The sequence below is a fragment of the Hetaerina americana genome, unplaced genomic scaffold (genome assembly GCF_022747635.1).
Source record: "Hetaerina americana unplaced genomic scaffold, ioHetAmer1.1.p SCAF_3, whole genome shotgun sequence".
NCBI classification, from domain to species: Eukaryota; Metazoa; Arthropoda; class Insecta; order Odonata; family Calopterygidae; genus Hetaerina; species Hetaerina americana.
The window spans coordinates 108,976,169-108,995,641 of NW_027286874.1; the positions used below are offsets into that span (position 1 = coordinate 108,976,169).

Below are 19,473 nucleotides of genomic sequence, written 5' to 3' on the forward strand. Positions count from 1 at the left end.
ATGCATTTCACATGCTGTTGGGCTTAGTACTAAGTAATCTCTACCATCATCACCAAACCGACCACTAGGTTGATAACTGTATTTATGGTTTAAGGAAATGTATATCCTTAAAAATAAGACGCTATTGAAAATTTATATGCAGGACAATAGGAGTATCCCTAAGGGTTGAAATTAAGGTTTACCATGGGTCTGTAGTTTCACTCTGTGGATGAATTTAAGAGCTTGTTGTGAAAGCTTTGGTGAGGAAACATCATTTCCCCTAAAAATGATCGTATCAATAAAGCGTAGGTTAATTTTGACAAAGTAGGTTATTTTTTGTGTGTCAATATAGGCAACACCCTAAAGTTTGGAGTCAAGGGCTCTGTAGCAATTTCCTGATGATAAAGTTAATGTGTGTTCACCAACTCTTTTAGACTGGTAATTTTCCAATTAAGAGATTAAAAATATGAGTCATTATTGAAAAAGTATTATTATTTTTTGATTCGACTATGTAAGAGCTGTCTTAGGTGTATGTTGGTGTTTCTTATAGTGGCACTACCTCCGTATTTATACGAATTCGTAATTCCCGCTTCATTAAAGAACTGTTTCAATTGCTTTACGAAATTCGAAGCTTTCTCCCGCCAAATGTCCGCGCATGTGTGAACATCTATAACTAATGTGGGAAAAGCATTAACTTTAAAATTTCGTAAAACATGTCGAAGAACACTATATTTAATTACTTTACCAAAAGTCCCCCTGCCGTAAAAACTACTGAGTCTCCAGTCACTCCAAAATCTGCCGTGAAATGTAATGGAAAATTGAAGGGAACACCATCCAACATTGAAAAGCCTCCTCCAGCTGAGAAAGAAGGTATTTGTACAGCCATGTAGTTGTTGCTCTTTGAAATTATATTGTATCTGTTACAATTTAACTGGCTTGAGTGGGACGTTTTTGGTCTGTTGCAGATGCTTTTATTGACGATTCTCTACTATCGGATCACACTGAAGAAGACCTCGCCTCGCCTTTGAAGAAGAGGAGGCGAATTTTAATGATCGATAGTGACGATTCAGATGATGATTACAAACCAGGTTCGTATTTGTTACGAAGTGTGATAGAGCGGCATATCATTGCACGGGACTCTACTGGTGGGTCCTTCGAAAGTATTGCCCAGATAATGTTGATACCCCTCGTATGTTGCTATAAATAGCATTCGTAGTCATTGGGAATGTACATTTGGGAAATTCCAAACCATAGCTATACAGTTAATGTGACCACGTAAACTGTGTGGCTATGGTATTATATTGATGATACAGGTAATGTGATAAAGATCACTATGGTGTCTGTGTAAGAATGATCTTTAATGCCCATATTATTAGTGTCTTCACAGTGGTAATTTTTGCATGTTTCGCGAACCATACCTGTCTATTTTTTAGTGAAATTATTTGTGTGACTGAGCGAACAAAACCTAATTCATTGGTATTTCATTTTACTGTGCTGATATGCAATGTGAATCACTGTGCCCCACCGATTTGACTGATAAATGTGACTACCCACTTGATTGTCTGCTAAGTGAGTGAGTTTGGGAGGTGGAGGTTTTCCTGGGATGCTACCAGGTTGCTTTGGATAGTATATTAGGAAATTGATTGATTGTTAACCCTGAGAGGCAGACAAGTTTTCAGTTTTAGGCACTTTAATCTCTCATTTTCATGCCTTAACTCATTTGTTGAGGAGTGAAATTCCCCATCACTCAAAACGATCTTGTCCGCATGGACCACTGATGCCACACCAATACCACTGGCATAACTGAAAAAGAAATTCAATGTTCGATCAGTTTGGTTAGAAAGCATTCATTTCATATCCCTCCAATTTAAAAAGAAATGGCTGGGAAATTATTTTCGTCCAAATAACTTGTGATGAAATTCAGGTTCTCTTTGGTTTCAGGAAGTCTGGAAAGATTTTGAGCACAACTAATAAAGGATGACATTCTATTGAAGATGTGCATTTACAGAATGGATCCAAAAAATATATTTCTTTGCTATACTTATGTATGGATTCCATGAGGTGCCTTCTTTGTTAATGCAATAGTGATTCATTCAACTTGCGTTGTTATAACTCCATAACTAAGGAGCTTAGGACACATCACTGTTACTCACTGTGGAATCCGCATTTTGTACTCCCCTGAATCTTTGTTTCACCCTGCTCCAAATGAGGAGTAGTTAATGCCATTTGGCATCATTTTGGCTGCCAAAAATTTCCACCCATGAAGTACGATATTTTTGCTTTTTCTTTGCTATTTCCTCACACTTGATCTATTTCTTTGGTAGGGTATCAGAAAGACTTGCATACCAAATAAATCAATTTTAACCATATAAAAGCAATTCCAGCAACTTGATTTTTATGATATTTTGGCTGTTGCCAACAATTAGAGAAGTGCTGGTCAAATATTGCATTGTATGAGCCAAATGTCACCATTAAAGTGGTTAATGTGGTAGAGAGCCTTAAGGGTATAATAAATAAATATTTGTGTCAAGTGTGAATGAGCAGAGAGCAAACTCACATCAATGATGAGTGCAACCACTCCATTCACTCCGACTTCCATATCTCTCCCTCCACATTCCTGGATTTGTCAATTTGCTAGCATTTTAGGATACTTTTATTTGACATCATGGTGATTTTGGAGTGGAAGTTAAGTGAATCTTTGTTGTCTTTCTAACCTCTTCAGAATCATATAATTGAGGACATTAGTATATTTGCCTGTAAGGATGAGAAAAATAATGAGTCACAATATTTGTAACAATTCATTATGTGTAAGAGTGATGGTGTGATTTGTAACATTTTTATTCCATGATTATGATAAGTAATAGCCAAATCACATTTGTTCACTTTGAGTTTATAAAGCTCATGCTCAATGCCCAAATAAATAATGCTGAAATTATGTTAGCATATATGACCAGAATAGTCCTATGAACAGGATGACCAGCAATCTGTGAAAACATAAGAGGGAACCTGGATTGGGAAAAGCCATGAAAATACCCAGGGAAAAACTTTGAGGTCTGCAGTAGGTGAAATGGTGGGAAATAAAATCCAGAGCATGCACTGGTTCCTCACATTGATAGATTCAATTCACTGTGACTAAAAATAATTTTCTAACTTTATCTTTTCTTTTTCCGAATCATTTTTTAGGAAAAGCAGAAGCCGAGGCTTCTGAATCAGATGTTTCAGAAGAGTGTTCTGAGCATGAATCCCCTTTAAGTGATGAACACTCTGAAGAGGAAACGTCAGCACCTAAGCGGGTAAACATATTCATTATAGAATTAAATTCTAGAATAACATATGCTTTATATTTTACCTAAATTTTTAGGGGAATGTTAAATTTGTTAGTTAAATTTACCTGACATTAAAAAATTGTCCATAAGGTAAAAAATTATTCCCTTATGTATTGAATCCTTTTTATAGTGAGATAGTTAAGTCTAAGTCTTGATAGTTAAGAGATCTAAGTGTATTAACAACGGACAGGGTTGAAGATGTATCATATTCTCAGATTGGGTCTTGTCATCTTTTCCAAGGTCATTGAAGCCATATTTTTCCTACCTTTGGTTGACCTACAGTCTACGACTAAACTGCCTTGAGAGTATCCTTGATGGGTGGAGCATACAATGTGTAGTTGCAGTAATAGGTCATATTTAGTTTTAAGTGGAAGGTAATTAATGTCACTTGGGATAAAAATGGATATTCATCTCTCATTTTGGCTGTCTGAATTCACTTGTTGGTTTAAGGTTATCCTCAAAATTTTTCATATTTATTATGTTAATAAATTTTATCCTTCTTATAATTAAATATGGCCTCAGAGTAGGTAGTTGAATATAGTAGAAATACCATGTTTTTTTGCGTTATATTGAATTCTTTAATCATTGATCCTTAAATCCCAAAGGTACTGACTGATTCATACCTTGGTGCCCTTGAGAAACTCCTGTATTTTTATACTTGATGAACGGGTCCTTTGATTTCTTATTGGTGTTGAACGTGAAGGAAACAAACTAAAAAACTAGATGTGTAATAAGCAGCTGGTAACATACGTGGTCTGAGCTATAAATGTGCGAACTGGTCCAATCTGGCGGCCATGGGGCGGACTATAGCCCTGCCCAGTAGCAGCGCTAGTTGCCTGAGACCCAATGAGCCATCTGTCCTTGGCGGATCGTCAAGCTGTGCGTATGGTGCCAGTTGTGTTAGTTTCTGTTGTCCATCTTTTTACTATTTGTCGAACATGTAAATTGACAAAATCACGGAGCAACAAATCAACGTCAATTTTTTTTTGTGAAGTGCAGTAGAAGTTATCAAAAAATTACTGAAATGTTGACAGCTGTTAACAGTGATGATGCACTGAAGAAAACATCCGTTTTCAAGTGGATTAAGCATTTTAAAGATGGCCGACAAGACGCCACGGATGATTCAAGGCCGGGACAACCTTCAACCACCTGTGTTCACCAAAACATTGATCGTGTGCGGTCCCTTGTCCTTGCCGATCGTCGAAAAACTGAATGATAGCTGATGAACTGAATTTAGGAAAATCAAAAGTGCCCACACACTATTTTAACCGAACATGATGGATGGATCCTTCACCATAACAATGGACCTGCACATTCTGCATTGGTTGTTTGCCAGTTTCTGGCAAAAAATTCAATCGCCATCCTTGGTCATCCTCCTTATTCACCAGATCTCACCCCGTGACTTTTTCCTATTCCCTAAATGCAGAATGTGATATGGGGATGTCATTGGGAAGATGTGGGCACAATAAAGCAAGAATCGACAAGAAAACCAAAAGCTTAACTGCCGAGGACTTCCATCGGTGCTTTAAACAGTGGAAAAGAAGAAGATGGAATAAGTGCATAGCAACCAAATGGAGAGTACTTTGGAGGGGAAAAAATAGATGTAGACTAAATTTTGCAAATTAAAGTTTTTATGACCTTAGTTCACGTATAATTGAGCAGACCACGTAATGCCTTACGTGAATTCATATCTAATTTATTTGTAAACATTGTGAATCTGTTGGTTATTTTCTTTGTCAACTCTAATACAATTTTTAAGTAATTAAATAATAAATGGGCTGGCAACAGTAATTTTAAATGACAAAATCAACATTGTTTCAAGATGGTTGCTCGTATGTTCTTGGCTGATAGTGAATCATAGTGTGTCCTTCGTTACCGAATTGCTGAGTAGATGCTGGGCCCTCCTTGGAGGCCCAGGGTCGGAGAGAGGGATCTTTATGTTGAGAAAAGAAAGAAGGGATGAGGAGAAATAAATGTAAGTAAGAGGATGTTATCTAGAAAAAGGATCCAAGAGCAATAGCAGTGTGATATCTTTGTATGTAAATGATGGCTGATCACTACCCTTGCACACCTTGAAACATGCAGCGTTGAGATCATTGGCCCAAGCTTCATTCACCTATTAAAAACTGTCATGGTAATAACATCTTTCACAGTAAAATGACACCTTTCTACTGTTAGAAAAATCTCATATTTTGCTGATTTCTATCAGCTATGTAGATATGAAGACAATCAGTCAGTCTTAATTTTTATGGCTTTGCAAGCTGTTTACCTTACTGACATAAGAATGAATACACGCTAGAATTTCTAAATTCAAATTAAACAGATATGAGGTGTGTTCAAAAAAGACCAAATTTTTGTAAGATGGCACCAATAAGTGTGCAGAGGACATTCTATCTAGTGATGTTAGTGTAAATCTTATGACAACTTTCTGCAATACCTTTTGATGCATCACGCTGTAGTTGTTAGATTTTGAACTACAAAAATTAGACTAAGCATGTCTGCCAACCTCTCATCAGACTTTAAATAGAGAAAAGAAAAGCTCTCGAAGAACAATTTTTGTTAAAATTTGCTCAATACTTCAAATGTTCAGTGGAGACATTTAAAATGTTTTGGCAAGCAATCTGGAAGAGTATTAATGTGTACAACACAAATTTATGAAATGTTCAACCATTTTGTAGAATGGAGAACATTGACTGAAGAAGATCCCAGCCTTAAATGACCTTCCAAACTAATAAAAAAAATAGCATTGATGCCGTTTGTGCTATGATTCAGGAAGATTATCATTTGACTCTCTGAGAGATCTGTGGATATTTATCCATTATGAATTTATTCCATATAGCCAGAGATGGTAAGCAATGAATCCTGGAAGTTGGCAGAAAGGGGCCTGAGCTGTAGGAAAACAAAGAGTTGAATGTTGCACCACAACAATGACTCAGCTCACGTACCACTTCCATTCTGCAATAAACTGTCGAAGCACAAAGCGGAATAAAGTGCCAAGACAAAATTATATGCTGACTTAAGAAACTAAAAGGGTGAAGGAAGTGCTGTGGAAGATAGTGTGTGAGGTTATCGAGTGTTTACAAAGTAAGGAAGAATTGGATGTGTTGTACAGGAAAGTTTAAAGAATTATAAGGAAGTAAGAAGAGAAAATCTGTGCACTGTGTGAAATTTATGACAGGAATATTATTAATAAACCAAGGAACATTCAAGAGAGATGAAAATAATATCAAAAGACTATATAGTAAAATTATTAGGTCAGCAAGTTTAGACATGGAGAGAAATTATGATGTAGATGGAAATAGCTTTTGTCCCAGCATATTTGACTGCAAGATAAAAAGGGTATTATGGAAATTGGAAATCAATTAAGGATTTGGGTTAGATAACATCACCATGGAACTACTAAAGGGTTTAGTAAAATGTCATAGGAAGAGTTTTTATGGAATAATTGGTAGCATTTATGAGGAAAGAAATGAGAAGATGCAGTCAACAAAGTGTTAGCTACTATGCCATAAATAGGAAAGGAAGCCGTATGTGAGGGGAGGAGGACAGTAGAGCAATGCATTTGATTTTGCTCACAGCTGAAGTGGTTCTCGAGACCATCAATAAGAGGATGGAGAACAGGGCAAATAAATACTTATGGGATGATCAGTTTGGGTTCAGGAATGGGAAAGGCACATATAACGCCATAGCAATAATGTGCTCACAGATAGAGGGGGACATAGAATACAATCAGGGTTTATTTGTCTGTTTCATAGATTTTGAGAACATATTTAATAGAGTGAATCGAGTAGAATTAATGAATGTATTGCAGAAAATAGGAGTAGACCGGAGAGATAGGAGATTCGTCATCAACATGATCTCAGACTGATCCAGTGCGAGTGGTGGATAGAGGGTCCAGATGGGCAGTGTTAGGAAGAGGTGTAAGGCAGGGATGTCCATTATCACTTGCGCATTTCAACATATATGTGAAGGAAATGGTTAAAGATGCATGGAATAAACTGGAGGTAGGAATGAAAGTTGGAGGGGAATTCATAAAATCAGGTTTGCAGGTCAAGTTTGACAGTCAGCCAAGTAGTGCTGAGCTCTTGGGAAAATTTTGGCTCTAGGTATGGGATGATAATCAATGTAAACAAATCAAAGGTTAGAAGGTTTTTCAAGAAAGAGGAAGGTCAAATTAAATGTATAAATTAGTCACATTGGTATATTATTCTTGAAATTGTATGCTGTAAAACCACTCAAGGTGGTATATAAATATTATTTATCATTGTTTTTGTACACGCAGAAGAAGAAAGGTAATTCTAGGCAGAAGGCAAATAAAAGACCTAGGAATGGCATGGGTAAACTGAATGGTTACACTCCCACCACCAGATCTATCATAGTCACTACTCCACCATCAACTAAGCCTTCATCTCCTGCAACACCTGCTAGCACTGAGGCTAAATCTAAATTGGCTTTATTTGCAGCAAAACAGGTGTGTATTAATTAGTAAAAATGTATTAAACCCAGAAAGTGGGTTGTGTGCTTAATCGTGTAATTCTTTTAGTTTAATATTCTGATGTAATTCTCCATTGTAATGTCTAAATTTAAATTGATGTTTTTGACAGTGCATTTAAGAAAATGTAAAATTTATCTAACATTATTACCCTCTGCCTAACACAAACTTCAAATTATTTTCAGACACCGAATGATAAAACACCGCCATCAGAAAGTACTGAAGATGGGAAAACATGGGCACATTTAACATATAGATTTCTTCAGTCTCATTTTATTATGGATGCCCAAAGGCGGCGTCCAGATGATCCAGATTATAATCCACGAACTCTACATGTACCGGAAGACTTCAAGAAAAATCTTACACCGGTAAGCCCATTTACTTAAGTTTTCATTCATTTTCATGTTGGCATTAACATGTTACGATGCACAAGATTTTAGTTTTTAAGTATGTAACTGCTTTTTGAAACACATACGAACACGATAAACACTTTTGAACACATAAAACAAAATTTTTTTTAAATGTCCCACTATACTTTCAAAATTTATGTATCTTTATACATGAACTGCTGTACTGAGCCATTGCTAATAACATGAGTCTATGTCTTTATACGGTAGCATCACTTTGTTTGACGTAGAATTCCACTTGCATAATTTATCATTGAATAACCACCAGGATTAACAATTTTTCTCTTTCATGTTGTGTAATCCATGGCATCCCAGGCTATGAGGCAGTGGTGGGAAATAAAGGCCCACCACTTTGATTGTGTGCTGTTCTTCAAAGTTGGAAAGTTTTACGAGCTGTACCACATGGATGCAGTGATTGGTGTCAATGAGTTGAACATCTCTTTTATGAAGGTGAGTATTCATTTTTGGGAAGTTAAATCGTGAGGGTAATATTTAAATAATCTCATATGCAGGCTTTTCCTTTGTAGATATACATTTTTAGTTTCACGTTGAAGTCAGGGTGGTTATTTCATGTCCACTGAGGTTAGTTAGGTAAGATAAATAATAATAGGTTGATGAAATGATGGGTGCCAGGTTATGAAAATTTGCCTTCAAGTTTGGAAAGCTAATTCTCTTGTCAGGAATATAGTTGCTTTTCCCATTGTGCCTTTTTTTATGCTTATACACTGTTCAATTTCATTAGCAATCAATATTAATGCTAATTTGCCTTTGGATTAGTTATTGAAGATTTATTCTGTGGGACAGAATGTAAATGAAGCATTTTATTGCCTTTTTGATGATAAAGTGATGACCATATTTGGTGTAATGACTAATGAAGAATTGGCACCTGCCCTTCACAATAGCCTCCTGAAAGTTTGGGAACACTTGAAGAAAATGTATTAGACTTGCTAATTGCATTACAAATCACTTAAATGGATTTCCAATTTGTTTGGAAGAATATAGAGGTATTCCAAATAAATAGATTCATACATTTCTTAATAGCATGAATAACTAACACAGTATCATGGAAGGAGATGCATATTCATGAAGTGTAATGCTCAATTTAATAGACTGGAGTTTGAGAAAACGGAATCCCAAAGACTTGGTAAGAAAATGAGGCAATATTTGGAGGAAATTGATAAAATCCTAATTGATGATAATTGGATGTGTAAAGTTAAAGGAAGAGGTGATTATCTCAGACAAGGAATAAGGAAAATATGGAAAGGAACAGTAAATAACAAAAGAGTTGGAAAAAAATTGATTTAGAAGTAATAATTAGGGTGATGGATGAAAGAACATGAAGTAATTCTTACGAAGGCGAATACATTCATTCTTATGTCTGATGTGGAAGCTTGAACGTTGAGCTAAAATGATTGGTGTAGATAAAAAGATTTGAGATCCTGCTGAGTATAAGGATGGAATAAAATGTGTTGAAAGGGAAACAAACAAAGAAGTTCTAGGTAGGAGCACAGAAACAGGAAGAAGAAAGTAAAAGGAGCTAAGCAATGAACTGATGGAACTATATTGGAACATGAAACATGGTGGAGCAGAGCAGTGCAAATATATTGCAAGTTAACAGAGGCTTGGCAAGATGGGCACATGGTGAAGGAACTGTCAGGATGTAAGAAAGGAAATCCCATTTACACTAATGGAAGGAAGCAACAGGTATATTTTGAACAAGGAAAGAGTGCATTTCAATGCAACAATTTCAGAGTGTAAAAATCATTCGCCTTGATTGGGATACGAACCCAGATCCCTCAATATCCGGTCAAGTGCTTTAGCCACTTAAGCTACCGAGGCGTCCTCTTAAACTCTGAAATTTTGGGGCTTTTTTAAAGGAACAAGATGTTGTGACGAAATACCGTACACACAATGTCACAGGCATTCGTAGTCGTGCGCGAGGCGCCACAGTCCACGAGGTTAAAGCCAACTTTAAACACTTATGGTGTTTTCACTTTGACAAATTCCAAAGAAACTGCGGGAGATGCCGCAACAGTAACTTTTAACGGAGTCATCCGCTAATGTACATTTCAATGCAACAATTTCAGAGTGTAAAAATCATTCGCCTTGACTGGGATCCCAGTCAAGGCGAATGATTTTTACACTCTGAAATTGTTGCATTGAAATGCACATTAGCGGATGACTCCGTTAAAAGTTACTGTTGCGGCATCTCCCGCAGTTTCTTTGGAAGGAAAGAGTGGTTATGACAAGAAGGAAAGAATATGCAGAGGAACTATTTGATGAGAATTATGGGACAGTGAGTTTTAATGTAGAAAAAGAATATTATTTCAACTAGAGTAGCTTGGGACCAAAAATGCTTGCCTGTGAGATTAAATAGGCCTGAATTGAAATGAAAGAAGGCCTAGTTAGAACAGAATCGACAACCATCCAAATAATGGGAAAAGCATCAGTGTGTGAGGATTTTAGGGCTCTAATATTGATTTCACACACATCAGAGGTGTTACTGTGGTCTTTATCAAGAGAACGAAGGAGGGAGCTAATGAGAACTTGGGAGGAAAATCAGGGTGGAATGAGAAAAGGAATAGTTTGCAAGGCTCAAGAATGAGTTGATCTGTTATCAGAAAAATTTCAGAATTCAGCCATTTCTGGCAAAGGCTATAACACAAGCACCCTGTTACTGGCTGGTTACTCGATGGTATTTTTTCCGAAGACTAATGTTAAAGGTGGTTACATTTTAGTATGTGGAAGGTGAAGCCTTGATCTCAATTTCTCATATACTGAAAGGTTTCTGAGTGGAGAATTTTTAACCCTGGTGTTTTTAGGAAATGTTATTCCTGTATTTAATGTTGATTCCTCATTTGTTTTCTTCACAGGGTGATTTTGCTCATTCAGGGTTCCCAGAGATTGCCTACTCCCGATTTGCACCCCTACTAGTTGAAAAGGGCTACCAGGTGGCTCGTGTGGAGCAGACTGAAACTCCTAACCTTATGGAGGAGCGCTGCAAGACAAGTAGGTTCAAATTTTCTATTGATACCCCCGAGATAGAATGTTATGTTTTGCAGATTATATGTTAGATGCAAAGTATTTTTTTTTAATTATCATATAACCATGTATTTTTGAATTGTATAAAAGTGTAAGACTGGTTATGATGCCTTTGGGAACACCAATGATTATTGTACTTAGATCAGGTGTACATTCTGTTGTCATAATTGGAATCAACCATTAAAATAATGGCTGCACTTAATATAGAACCACACAGTGGTGTGTACCATATGAAATTGTCATATAAAATTTAAACATTACCCTGGGGAATAATTAAAAATACAATTAAGCATCACCATACATCAAGTAGCTATAGATTACATCCCAAACTTCTCAGTTTTGCGAGAAAGTTTTTAATACACTGATGTTTCTACTAATCGAATGTATAAATGCATTGCATTAAAATACCAGTGAAGTTGTTTTGCTGCATAGAGCCCAATTGGAGTTGCTGAAATTTGGTTCATAGCATGAAGTTTGCTTAAGTTGAATGTTTCAAAAGTTGTGAGTCTATCCTACATTTCGTGTTAGTAATAGCGTTAAGGGAGACGACCAATATCCAAGGTCATTTGCACCATTAGGGATGGATGGTAATGGAAGAAGGGCAGAGAGAAACCTGAGGGGGATCAGGATGGTGTGGTGGCTTACGTACTGGCTTCCCACCCAGAGGGCCCGTGATCGAATCCTGGAGATGGCAGATCTTTCTCAGAGGTACCCCCATCCCTACTCAAGGTGCTTTGTCAAGAGTGCTTTGAGCGAGTATGCCGTATGTCAGATGGGCTGTTAAACTGTGGACCTCTTGGCACCTTTCGTTTAGAGTAGGCTAATGCCAATGCTGGGTTTACCTCTACCCTTCATCCTTATTTTAACCATCAAGAAACCATCCCTAATGGTTCAAATGACCTCAGCTGTCTGTTTCCTCCCCTAAATCTACTACTGCTGCAAGAAACCTGCATTCATCTCCCAAAGGTGAGTTTTTTGAAATGACTGTAAAAACATTATTTGCCTATTATGGTGATGCTGCTATTTTGTTAAAGAGCAGGTCCCAGCAAATGCCCAGCCACCTTAATGGGAATATGTTTATTTTTCCATCAAAGGTGCTACAGTGCAATTGTAATTGAAATTGATAAAAATTGTGATGATAATATTTATTCTCCAAAGACAGTACTTATCAAAAATGAAGGTATAGGATTCATCATATGCTATTGCTGTTCTGCAATAGCATATATCTGGTAGTGCTCAGGTTTAACTAGCCTATTTTATGCTATATTGGGAAAAAAAGGTACTATTTCAAATTAAGAAAATTAATAATTATTATATTTACATACATCTACACCTTATTTCATATTACATACAAATTCATCTTTGCAATAATGACTTGTAAATAGTAAAAGGTTTTTCAGTGTTTTTGGACATTAGATTTAGATGGCATATCGTTCAAGGTTTGTATTAAAAGTATCAGGAAAAGTTTTGAAAAAATAGATTTATTTCAGATATTGCTACAATGCCTCAAAATTCTTCGAAGTACATCCCTTGAGCATCAACACAATTTTTCCAGTGGCTTTTCCATGACTCTAAGGATCCCTGGTAGGTGGATTGCAGAAGGTTATTGAGGGTACATATGCAAGCATCTTTGATGGCACTAGGGTCCCATAGTGGTGTCCATTGAGGGAGGATTTCACTTTTAGGAATAGGAAATAGTCTACTGGTGCCAAGTCAGGACTGTCCAAAAAGTTTGGGGTCTTCATCAATGGGTTGCAGAAGGTCTGCACAAGCAGACGTGCTACTCTCCTCTTGGTCCTCTGTCAAGAGACCTTCAGGACAAGTTTAGCCCAGATCTCTCGCATTGCCAAATTTTCAGTGATAATACAGTAGTGTGCCCTGTCATCTTATCAATGCTAATACGATCTATGATCATGCCCACACTTACCTGACGGTCTGAATTCAGCACTTCCCCCACATATCAGGAAAAAATTGTTACCAATACTTTTTATACATACCTTGTAATGCATTATGGGAGAGAATAATACAGTTATGTTCTCATAGGGAATGACTTTTACAGGAGATATTATTGCAATGGTGAGTCATCTGTGGATATCATGGTTTTATTGTAATAAATGGTTCTTTCTTTTGAGAACAGTTATGCAGTATATATATATATGTGTGTACTAGCTTGGAGCTGTTAAAAGATTCAATTTTTCCACCTAACCATTGGTTAGGTAGAAAAATTGAAGCAACTTAAATTTGCCCTTTCCCATTCCTTACCTCTAAAGGCAAATCTAAGATGCTTCTAAAAATTTTTTGTAATAAAGAATATCGAATGCAGTTTGTACACTGCTGAGTCCCTGAAAACAATACCATAAGTGACTCTTGAATAGTAACTTTCTAGTCAATTGTTTTCATTATCTCTTGTAACAAAGTATTTTAAGGATATTAAAAAATGGTTTTGGTATATGATGTTGTTGAAATGAAATATATCAATTTATAAACTAATTAAAATAAAATATGAAAATATAGACTCCTAAAAATGTTCCATTAGCATAATTTTGAGGAAAATTGTTATTTTATTTGAGAGAAATGCGTTTAAAAGATAATTTGCTTCATTTTTATTATAAATGAAATTAAGTGAAATTTGCTACCAGGTAACTTGAGTGATTGAATTTGTATTCTAAAATTATATGAAAAAATGAGTGCAAATCACAAATATTATACAGAAACATTATTTACTTTCCAAACTCCATTCGTAAATTATAGGTAATCTTATAGGGGTTAATACAAATCTAAACCCTCTTTGATGTTCCTCATTTTTTGGAATTCATGCTAAACTTTAAAATTAGTGCATATTTAATGTAGTCCAAAATTCATTATTCAAAGTAATATTCACTCTACATATTTTAAAAGGGACATTGGTCCCCATTTCACTCATTTTCTGGATTTTTATTAGCTTTGCAAATTGTTTTTCAGTCATTTCATCTATAAAGTCACTTCACTCAATGTGCTAAGCCACGCCTGGGGCTTGAAATATTTGGATGTCCCCTGGAACACTTTCAGTTCCAGAAAACGAACATCTTTTTTTATTTTTCTACACCCTCTCTATGCCACGCAAGCCACTTCAATAGCATATGGATAGGATCAACTGGAACAAATTTGATGTTGAAATAATAAATTTTGTCCATCATCCATTAAACATTACAGTGAGCCGTCCTACCAAGTTCGACCGTGTTGTCAAACGTGAGCTGTGCCAGATAACAACAAAAGGAACAAGGACTTTTAATGTTGCTGATGGAGATGCGTGTGGAGTTGCTGGAAGCCACTTTTTGCTTGCTCTCACTGAAAAGGTAATTGTAGAGTTTAGGTTGGTTGGTGGCTTTGCTTGTGAACTGAGAGTGTAGTTTTCAAAGGTAGTGCATACTCTGACTTAAATTTTAGATTTTTCCTGATGAATTCTCTCATAACAGGTGAGTTTTGAGTTCAAATTGAAAAATGTCAACGACTATGGATCTCAGGAAAATACAAATTCATCACCCCATATAGTAAAAGTAATATTTATTTATCCCATGTCAAAATTTAAATTGATAGGGCTAAAGGAAATCAGGCAAGTTATTTATATATACGAGGAGCTATACTGGTTCAAAAATAGACCTCTGATGTCTTAACAATGTTCACATTATTGCGATCTTAACATGTTATTTATAGTAGTACAAGAAATAGAAGAATAGAAATCACACAGCTTGGGTGGAGCTTCAGGTGCCCAGAGATTTGCCTGGGAATCAAACCTGGGACCCTCTGGTCAGTAGTCCAACGCTCTACCCCCCGGACTACCGCAACCCTTTGACTTGAATATTTAGTGTTTAATATTGATTTTTACCTGCTATTTAATGTTTTATAAATCTTCATTTGCACTAGCTGATTGACTAATAATTAACTAATTTGTGCTGTCTAATTAGCATGGTGATGGATTTGGTTGTGCTTTACATTAATGATCTCTATTAATTTCCATTTTAGTCATTTGCAACTGGCTCTACAACGTATGCAGTATGTTTTGTGGACACAACAATTGGCTTATTTTACATTGGTCAGTTTGAAGATGATCGTCACTGCTCCAGACTTCGCACGACTCTTGCCCATTACCCACCTGTGCAGGTAAGCAATAGAGAAGCTTTTCTTTTGGGGCATTCCCATGTAATATGGAACAAGGAATGACTCACTTTGTATATATTCTTTACCTCTATCACCAATGCTGATAAGGTAAGGGAAATATGAAGCTCCTTATTATTTGCAGTCTTTTCAGGCTTTCCTTCCATCTCACCTTGAATCTTTCACTATGATTTTTCAACCCTGTTAGTTTCCCTGCTTCAGTTTATTATTCAACTATTTTCACACTTTCTTCTATGTAGCTGTTGTGTTTACATTCTTCAATTTCATTTCTCTTGTCTGTTTCTAATCATCCATGCTTTTCTATTTACTCATCCCACAGTTTTATTTGTGGGTTTTGATATACCTCTTTTGTTATGTTCTCATTTTCCTTCGGTTGTTCATATCTCCCTTTTGTCATAATTGTCCCTACAGCTTGCAGATACGCCTTCCAGCATAGCTGTTCCAGTCTATGCTTCTACATTCCAGTAGTTCAATAGAACTAAATTATGATTGGGATATGCATCCACTCCTGGGAAACTGCTAAATGATCACGCTGTCCCTGAATCTGTACTTATTCATAATATAATCTAACTGATATCATTCTGAATAGCCAGGCATTTTCCATGTATATTCCTATGCTTATTATTGTGTCTGAACCAAGTGCTCATCATCATTAGGCCCTATCTTTTGCAAAACACTGTTGCTTTCTCCCGATGGTCATTCGTTGATCCTATACTATTGCCTCCTACCTCACTACTACCCTTTCCCATCCTTCACCCATCATTATATCCAAATCCCCATCAGTATCAAATGTTTCCTTCTAGGAACACTCGCAATTATTTCCTTTAATTGATCACAGACCATGTCAACCTCTTACTCCCTATGAATGGTTGTATAACTCACTCTATATTTACTATGTTTGCTACTTTACTGCTACCCTTCCATCTCGCCTAGCACAGCCTTAAAATATCTATATTTCCTCTCTTCTTCTCCGGTTTTATATTTACCAATTTCTCTGCCCTAATGTCTTAGTGCAACTGCAGAAGCCTTGCTTCTGCTGCTGCTCAGTGGGACGTATGACCAAGGGGCCAAATCCTGTGGTTGCCAAGACTCTTACTCTAATCTATGTCCATCATAGTAGCATGGGATAGTTAATGGAGGTGGTTTCCCATTGCCTTCCTCAATAGTGGTTTTATAGCTTGTGTCTTATTGATATATCTTGGCCAGCATTAAAGGACATTGTTTGCTTCAAAAGGTTTTGTATGAGCGAGGAGCCCTCTCTCCGAAGACTCTGCAGCTCCTTGCGTCTCCCTCCTGCCCTGTGCCACCTGGCCTACAGTCATCTCTTTATCCGGGAACTGAATTCTGGGAAGCACAGAAAACACTCAAGGTTTTAATGGATGGGAAGTACTTTGTCTCTGAAAAGAATGAGAGTAAATCAAGTGGGCATGGATACTGGCCTCCTGGCCTCAGCTCCTTGATTAGTGAAGGTATGTAGAAATCAACTGGAAATGTTAAATGTTCATATGTGTATGTGTGTGAAAAGTGAAATCCTTCCTCTGATAGAGAAAGAACCCCTGTAGACAAATATTTGTTTCTCTACCATTTGGTATTACGATCCTTTTATAAAAATTTTAAATACCATATTTCCCCCCACATCAGATGAACTTTTTTTTTTACTTTAAAATGTGCTGTAAAATCAGCCTGCATCTTCTGGGCCTATGGGGGTACACTAGTAATAATTCAACCTATAAGCGCTAGCCAATTCACTGGAAAATTACTTACTATTAAGTATTTTTTCCGGCATCTGGCACGTAAAATGTTTGCCTTGATTAACACATATCGATAATATCACTGTTTTGAGTCAGTAGTAAGCTTCAGAGTTTTAATATTTTGTTGGAAGTAATTTCTAAAAAAATTCGTAAATAAATCATAAATGTGTACAGTCTAGCTCATTTAGTTTCATCTTACATGTGATAATAAAACAATATGATAATTTCTGTCTGATCCAAGTATTTTTCAGAAATTCTGACCTGAAAAATCAGGGTGTGTCTTATGGGCCAGTAATTATGCTAATTAACACATTTTCTCTCGGATTTGTGGATTGAGGAAGAAGAGGATTGAATATCCTGAATAACATTGAGGTTAATAATTAAATAATTCAGCACTTCATTTTAGATTGAGTACTCTGATTTGACAGGCACAATAGAAATGTTGTCCTAAAGTGGTGCCAACAAATCATGTGTGTCGTGTGAGCTGATTTACGAGGGTGGGGTGAAAAGTTTCAGGTCTGACCTAGAGATGGCATTAGCAGTTCTAATTTTTGACTTGTATTCTATAGCACCATATCTCGCCAGCTTGTATATACTTTTGAGAGCCGACTGAACAAGTTGCCTCAATTGCTTGTATGGAAATGGAAAAATCAGAGAAGCATGTAGTCGTCAAGTACTTCTCTTTAAAAGGCCTAACATCCCTTCAAATTAAAGAATAACTGGGTTCCTCCCTGAAAGACTCTTCTCCATCATTTTAACAGTTAAACAATGGGTTTCTGAATTTTAGATAGGTTGCACGATCACTTAAGACGAACTAGTTCAGGACACCCTGTTGAGGTCACAACTCCCGAAATGATTGAAAAAATTCATAACATGGTGATGTAGGACCGCAAATTAAAAGTAAGTGAGATAGCTGAGACTACTAAGATGTCAACTGAATGTGTACGCAATATTTTACATGAACATTTGGGCATGGAGAAGCTCTGTGGGCGCTTGATTTGCTAACATGCAATCAAATATTGACCCGGAAAACTGTTTCAATCACAAATTTGGTGCGTTACAAGTGAAATCTCAGCAAATTTATACATTAAATTATAACTGTGGATGAAATTTGGATTCATCACTACACTCCTGAAAGCAAACGACAATCAATACAATGGATTGGACCAGGTGAGCCAACCCCAAAGAAGGTGAAAATAAGTTTATCAGTGAATAAGGTTATGGCATCTGTTTTTTGTGATGCGAAAGGAATTATTTTCATTGATAACCTGGAAAAGGTTAAGGCCATCAGAGGTCAATACTATGCAGAGTTATTGCAATGTTTAAAGGATGAAAAAGAAACTACCTCACTTAGGCTAAAATTTTCTAATTGAGGTTCGAATTGTTCCCCTATCCACCAGTTTCAACAGATTTAGCCCCCAGCGACTATCATCTGTTTCCTAATGTTAAAAAATAGCTCGGAGGTAAAAAAAATTGAGATCAAAGAGGAAGTCATCGATGCTGTAAATGAGTATTTTGAGGAACTAGATGAATTGGAATATAAAACTGGTATCACTGCATTAGAGCACCCTTAAGAAAAATATATCAATGTTGATGGAGATTATGCTGAAAAATATAGGGGAAAAAATGGAAAAAGTTATATTTCTTTATCTGGCCACAAACCATTCACCCTACCCTGGTATATTCAAAAGAGAATTAGTTCCTTAATTATTATTTTAATTATCTAAACAAGTTATTCTTTTCTGAGAACATTTAGTGTCTGTCCTTAAGTACGAAGTTTTATAAGTTTGCTTGTCCTTGAAAACTTAGGGCAGCATGTAATAATCGTATGATTTGTGGAAAAAAATTAGTAATGACATAAATTGAAAATGATGAAAAGTAAAATGTTATATCCTGATTAATCACAAATATTATCATTTACCTCAAACAGCTTCAACCCAAAATTATGGGATATTGATTATTTTTGGCACAGATTAATTGAAATATGTTTGCAATAAAATCCTAACCCATAGCTTGCCCTCAATCATATGGATAATTCCAAAATCATTTAAGATATTTGAGACTTATCTGACCCACCAAAATTTCCTGAAGTTTTCTGGTGACTGAACCTTGTTAATCACAGCAGCTGTAGCGAGGCTCAGCTGACCAGGTTTAAATGAGTTCTGAGGCTTCAGCACTTCTGTAGGCAGCAATTCTCCCTTGTGGAGATTTCATAGTTATCTTCATCATGATTCAGTGTTCTTATTGCAAGATCTCGAAGTTTTTAAGCTGAAACACAAAAGATATTCTCACATGTAATGCAAATGAAAATGGGTCAGTTC

General features: G+C 36.4%; 1 protein-coding gene across 1 annotated transcript in view; it reads left to right on the forward strand.

The window, feature by feature from the left end:
- Positions 1 to 647: 647 nt before the first annotated feature.
- Positions 648 to 19,473, forward strand: part of Msh6 (DNA mismatch repair protein Msh6) — a 43,974-nt gene continuing 25,148 nt past the window's right edge. The window contains exons 1-10 of the mRNA XM_071587442.1: positions 648 to 849; positions 945 to 1,067; positions 3,163 to 3,272; positions 7,588 to 7,776; positions 7,983 to 8,165; positions 8,520 to 8,654; positions 11,078 to 11,213; positions 14,439 to 14,581; positions 15,249 to 15,386; positions 16,636 to 16,870. Of these exons, the coding sequence (XP_071443543.1) occupies positions 693 to 849; positions 945 to 1,067; positions 3,163 to 3,272; positions 7,588 to 7,776; positions 7,983 to 8,165; positions 8,520 to 8,654; positions 11,078 to 11,213; positions 14,439 to 14,581; positions 15,249 to 15,386; positions 16,636 to 16,870 (1,549 nt within the window). The 5' untranslated portion in view covers positions 648 to 692. The remainder of the gene's footprint in view (positions 850 to 944; positions 1,068 to 3,162; positions 3,273 to 7,587; positions 7,777 to 7,982; positions 8,166 to 8,519; positions 8,655 to 11,077; positions 11,214 to 14,438; positions 14,582 to 15,248; positions 15,387 to 16,635; positions 16,871 to 19,473) is intronic.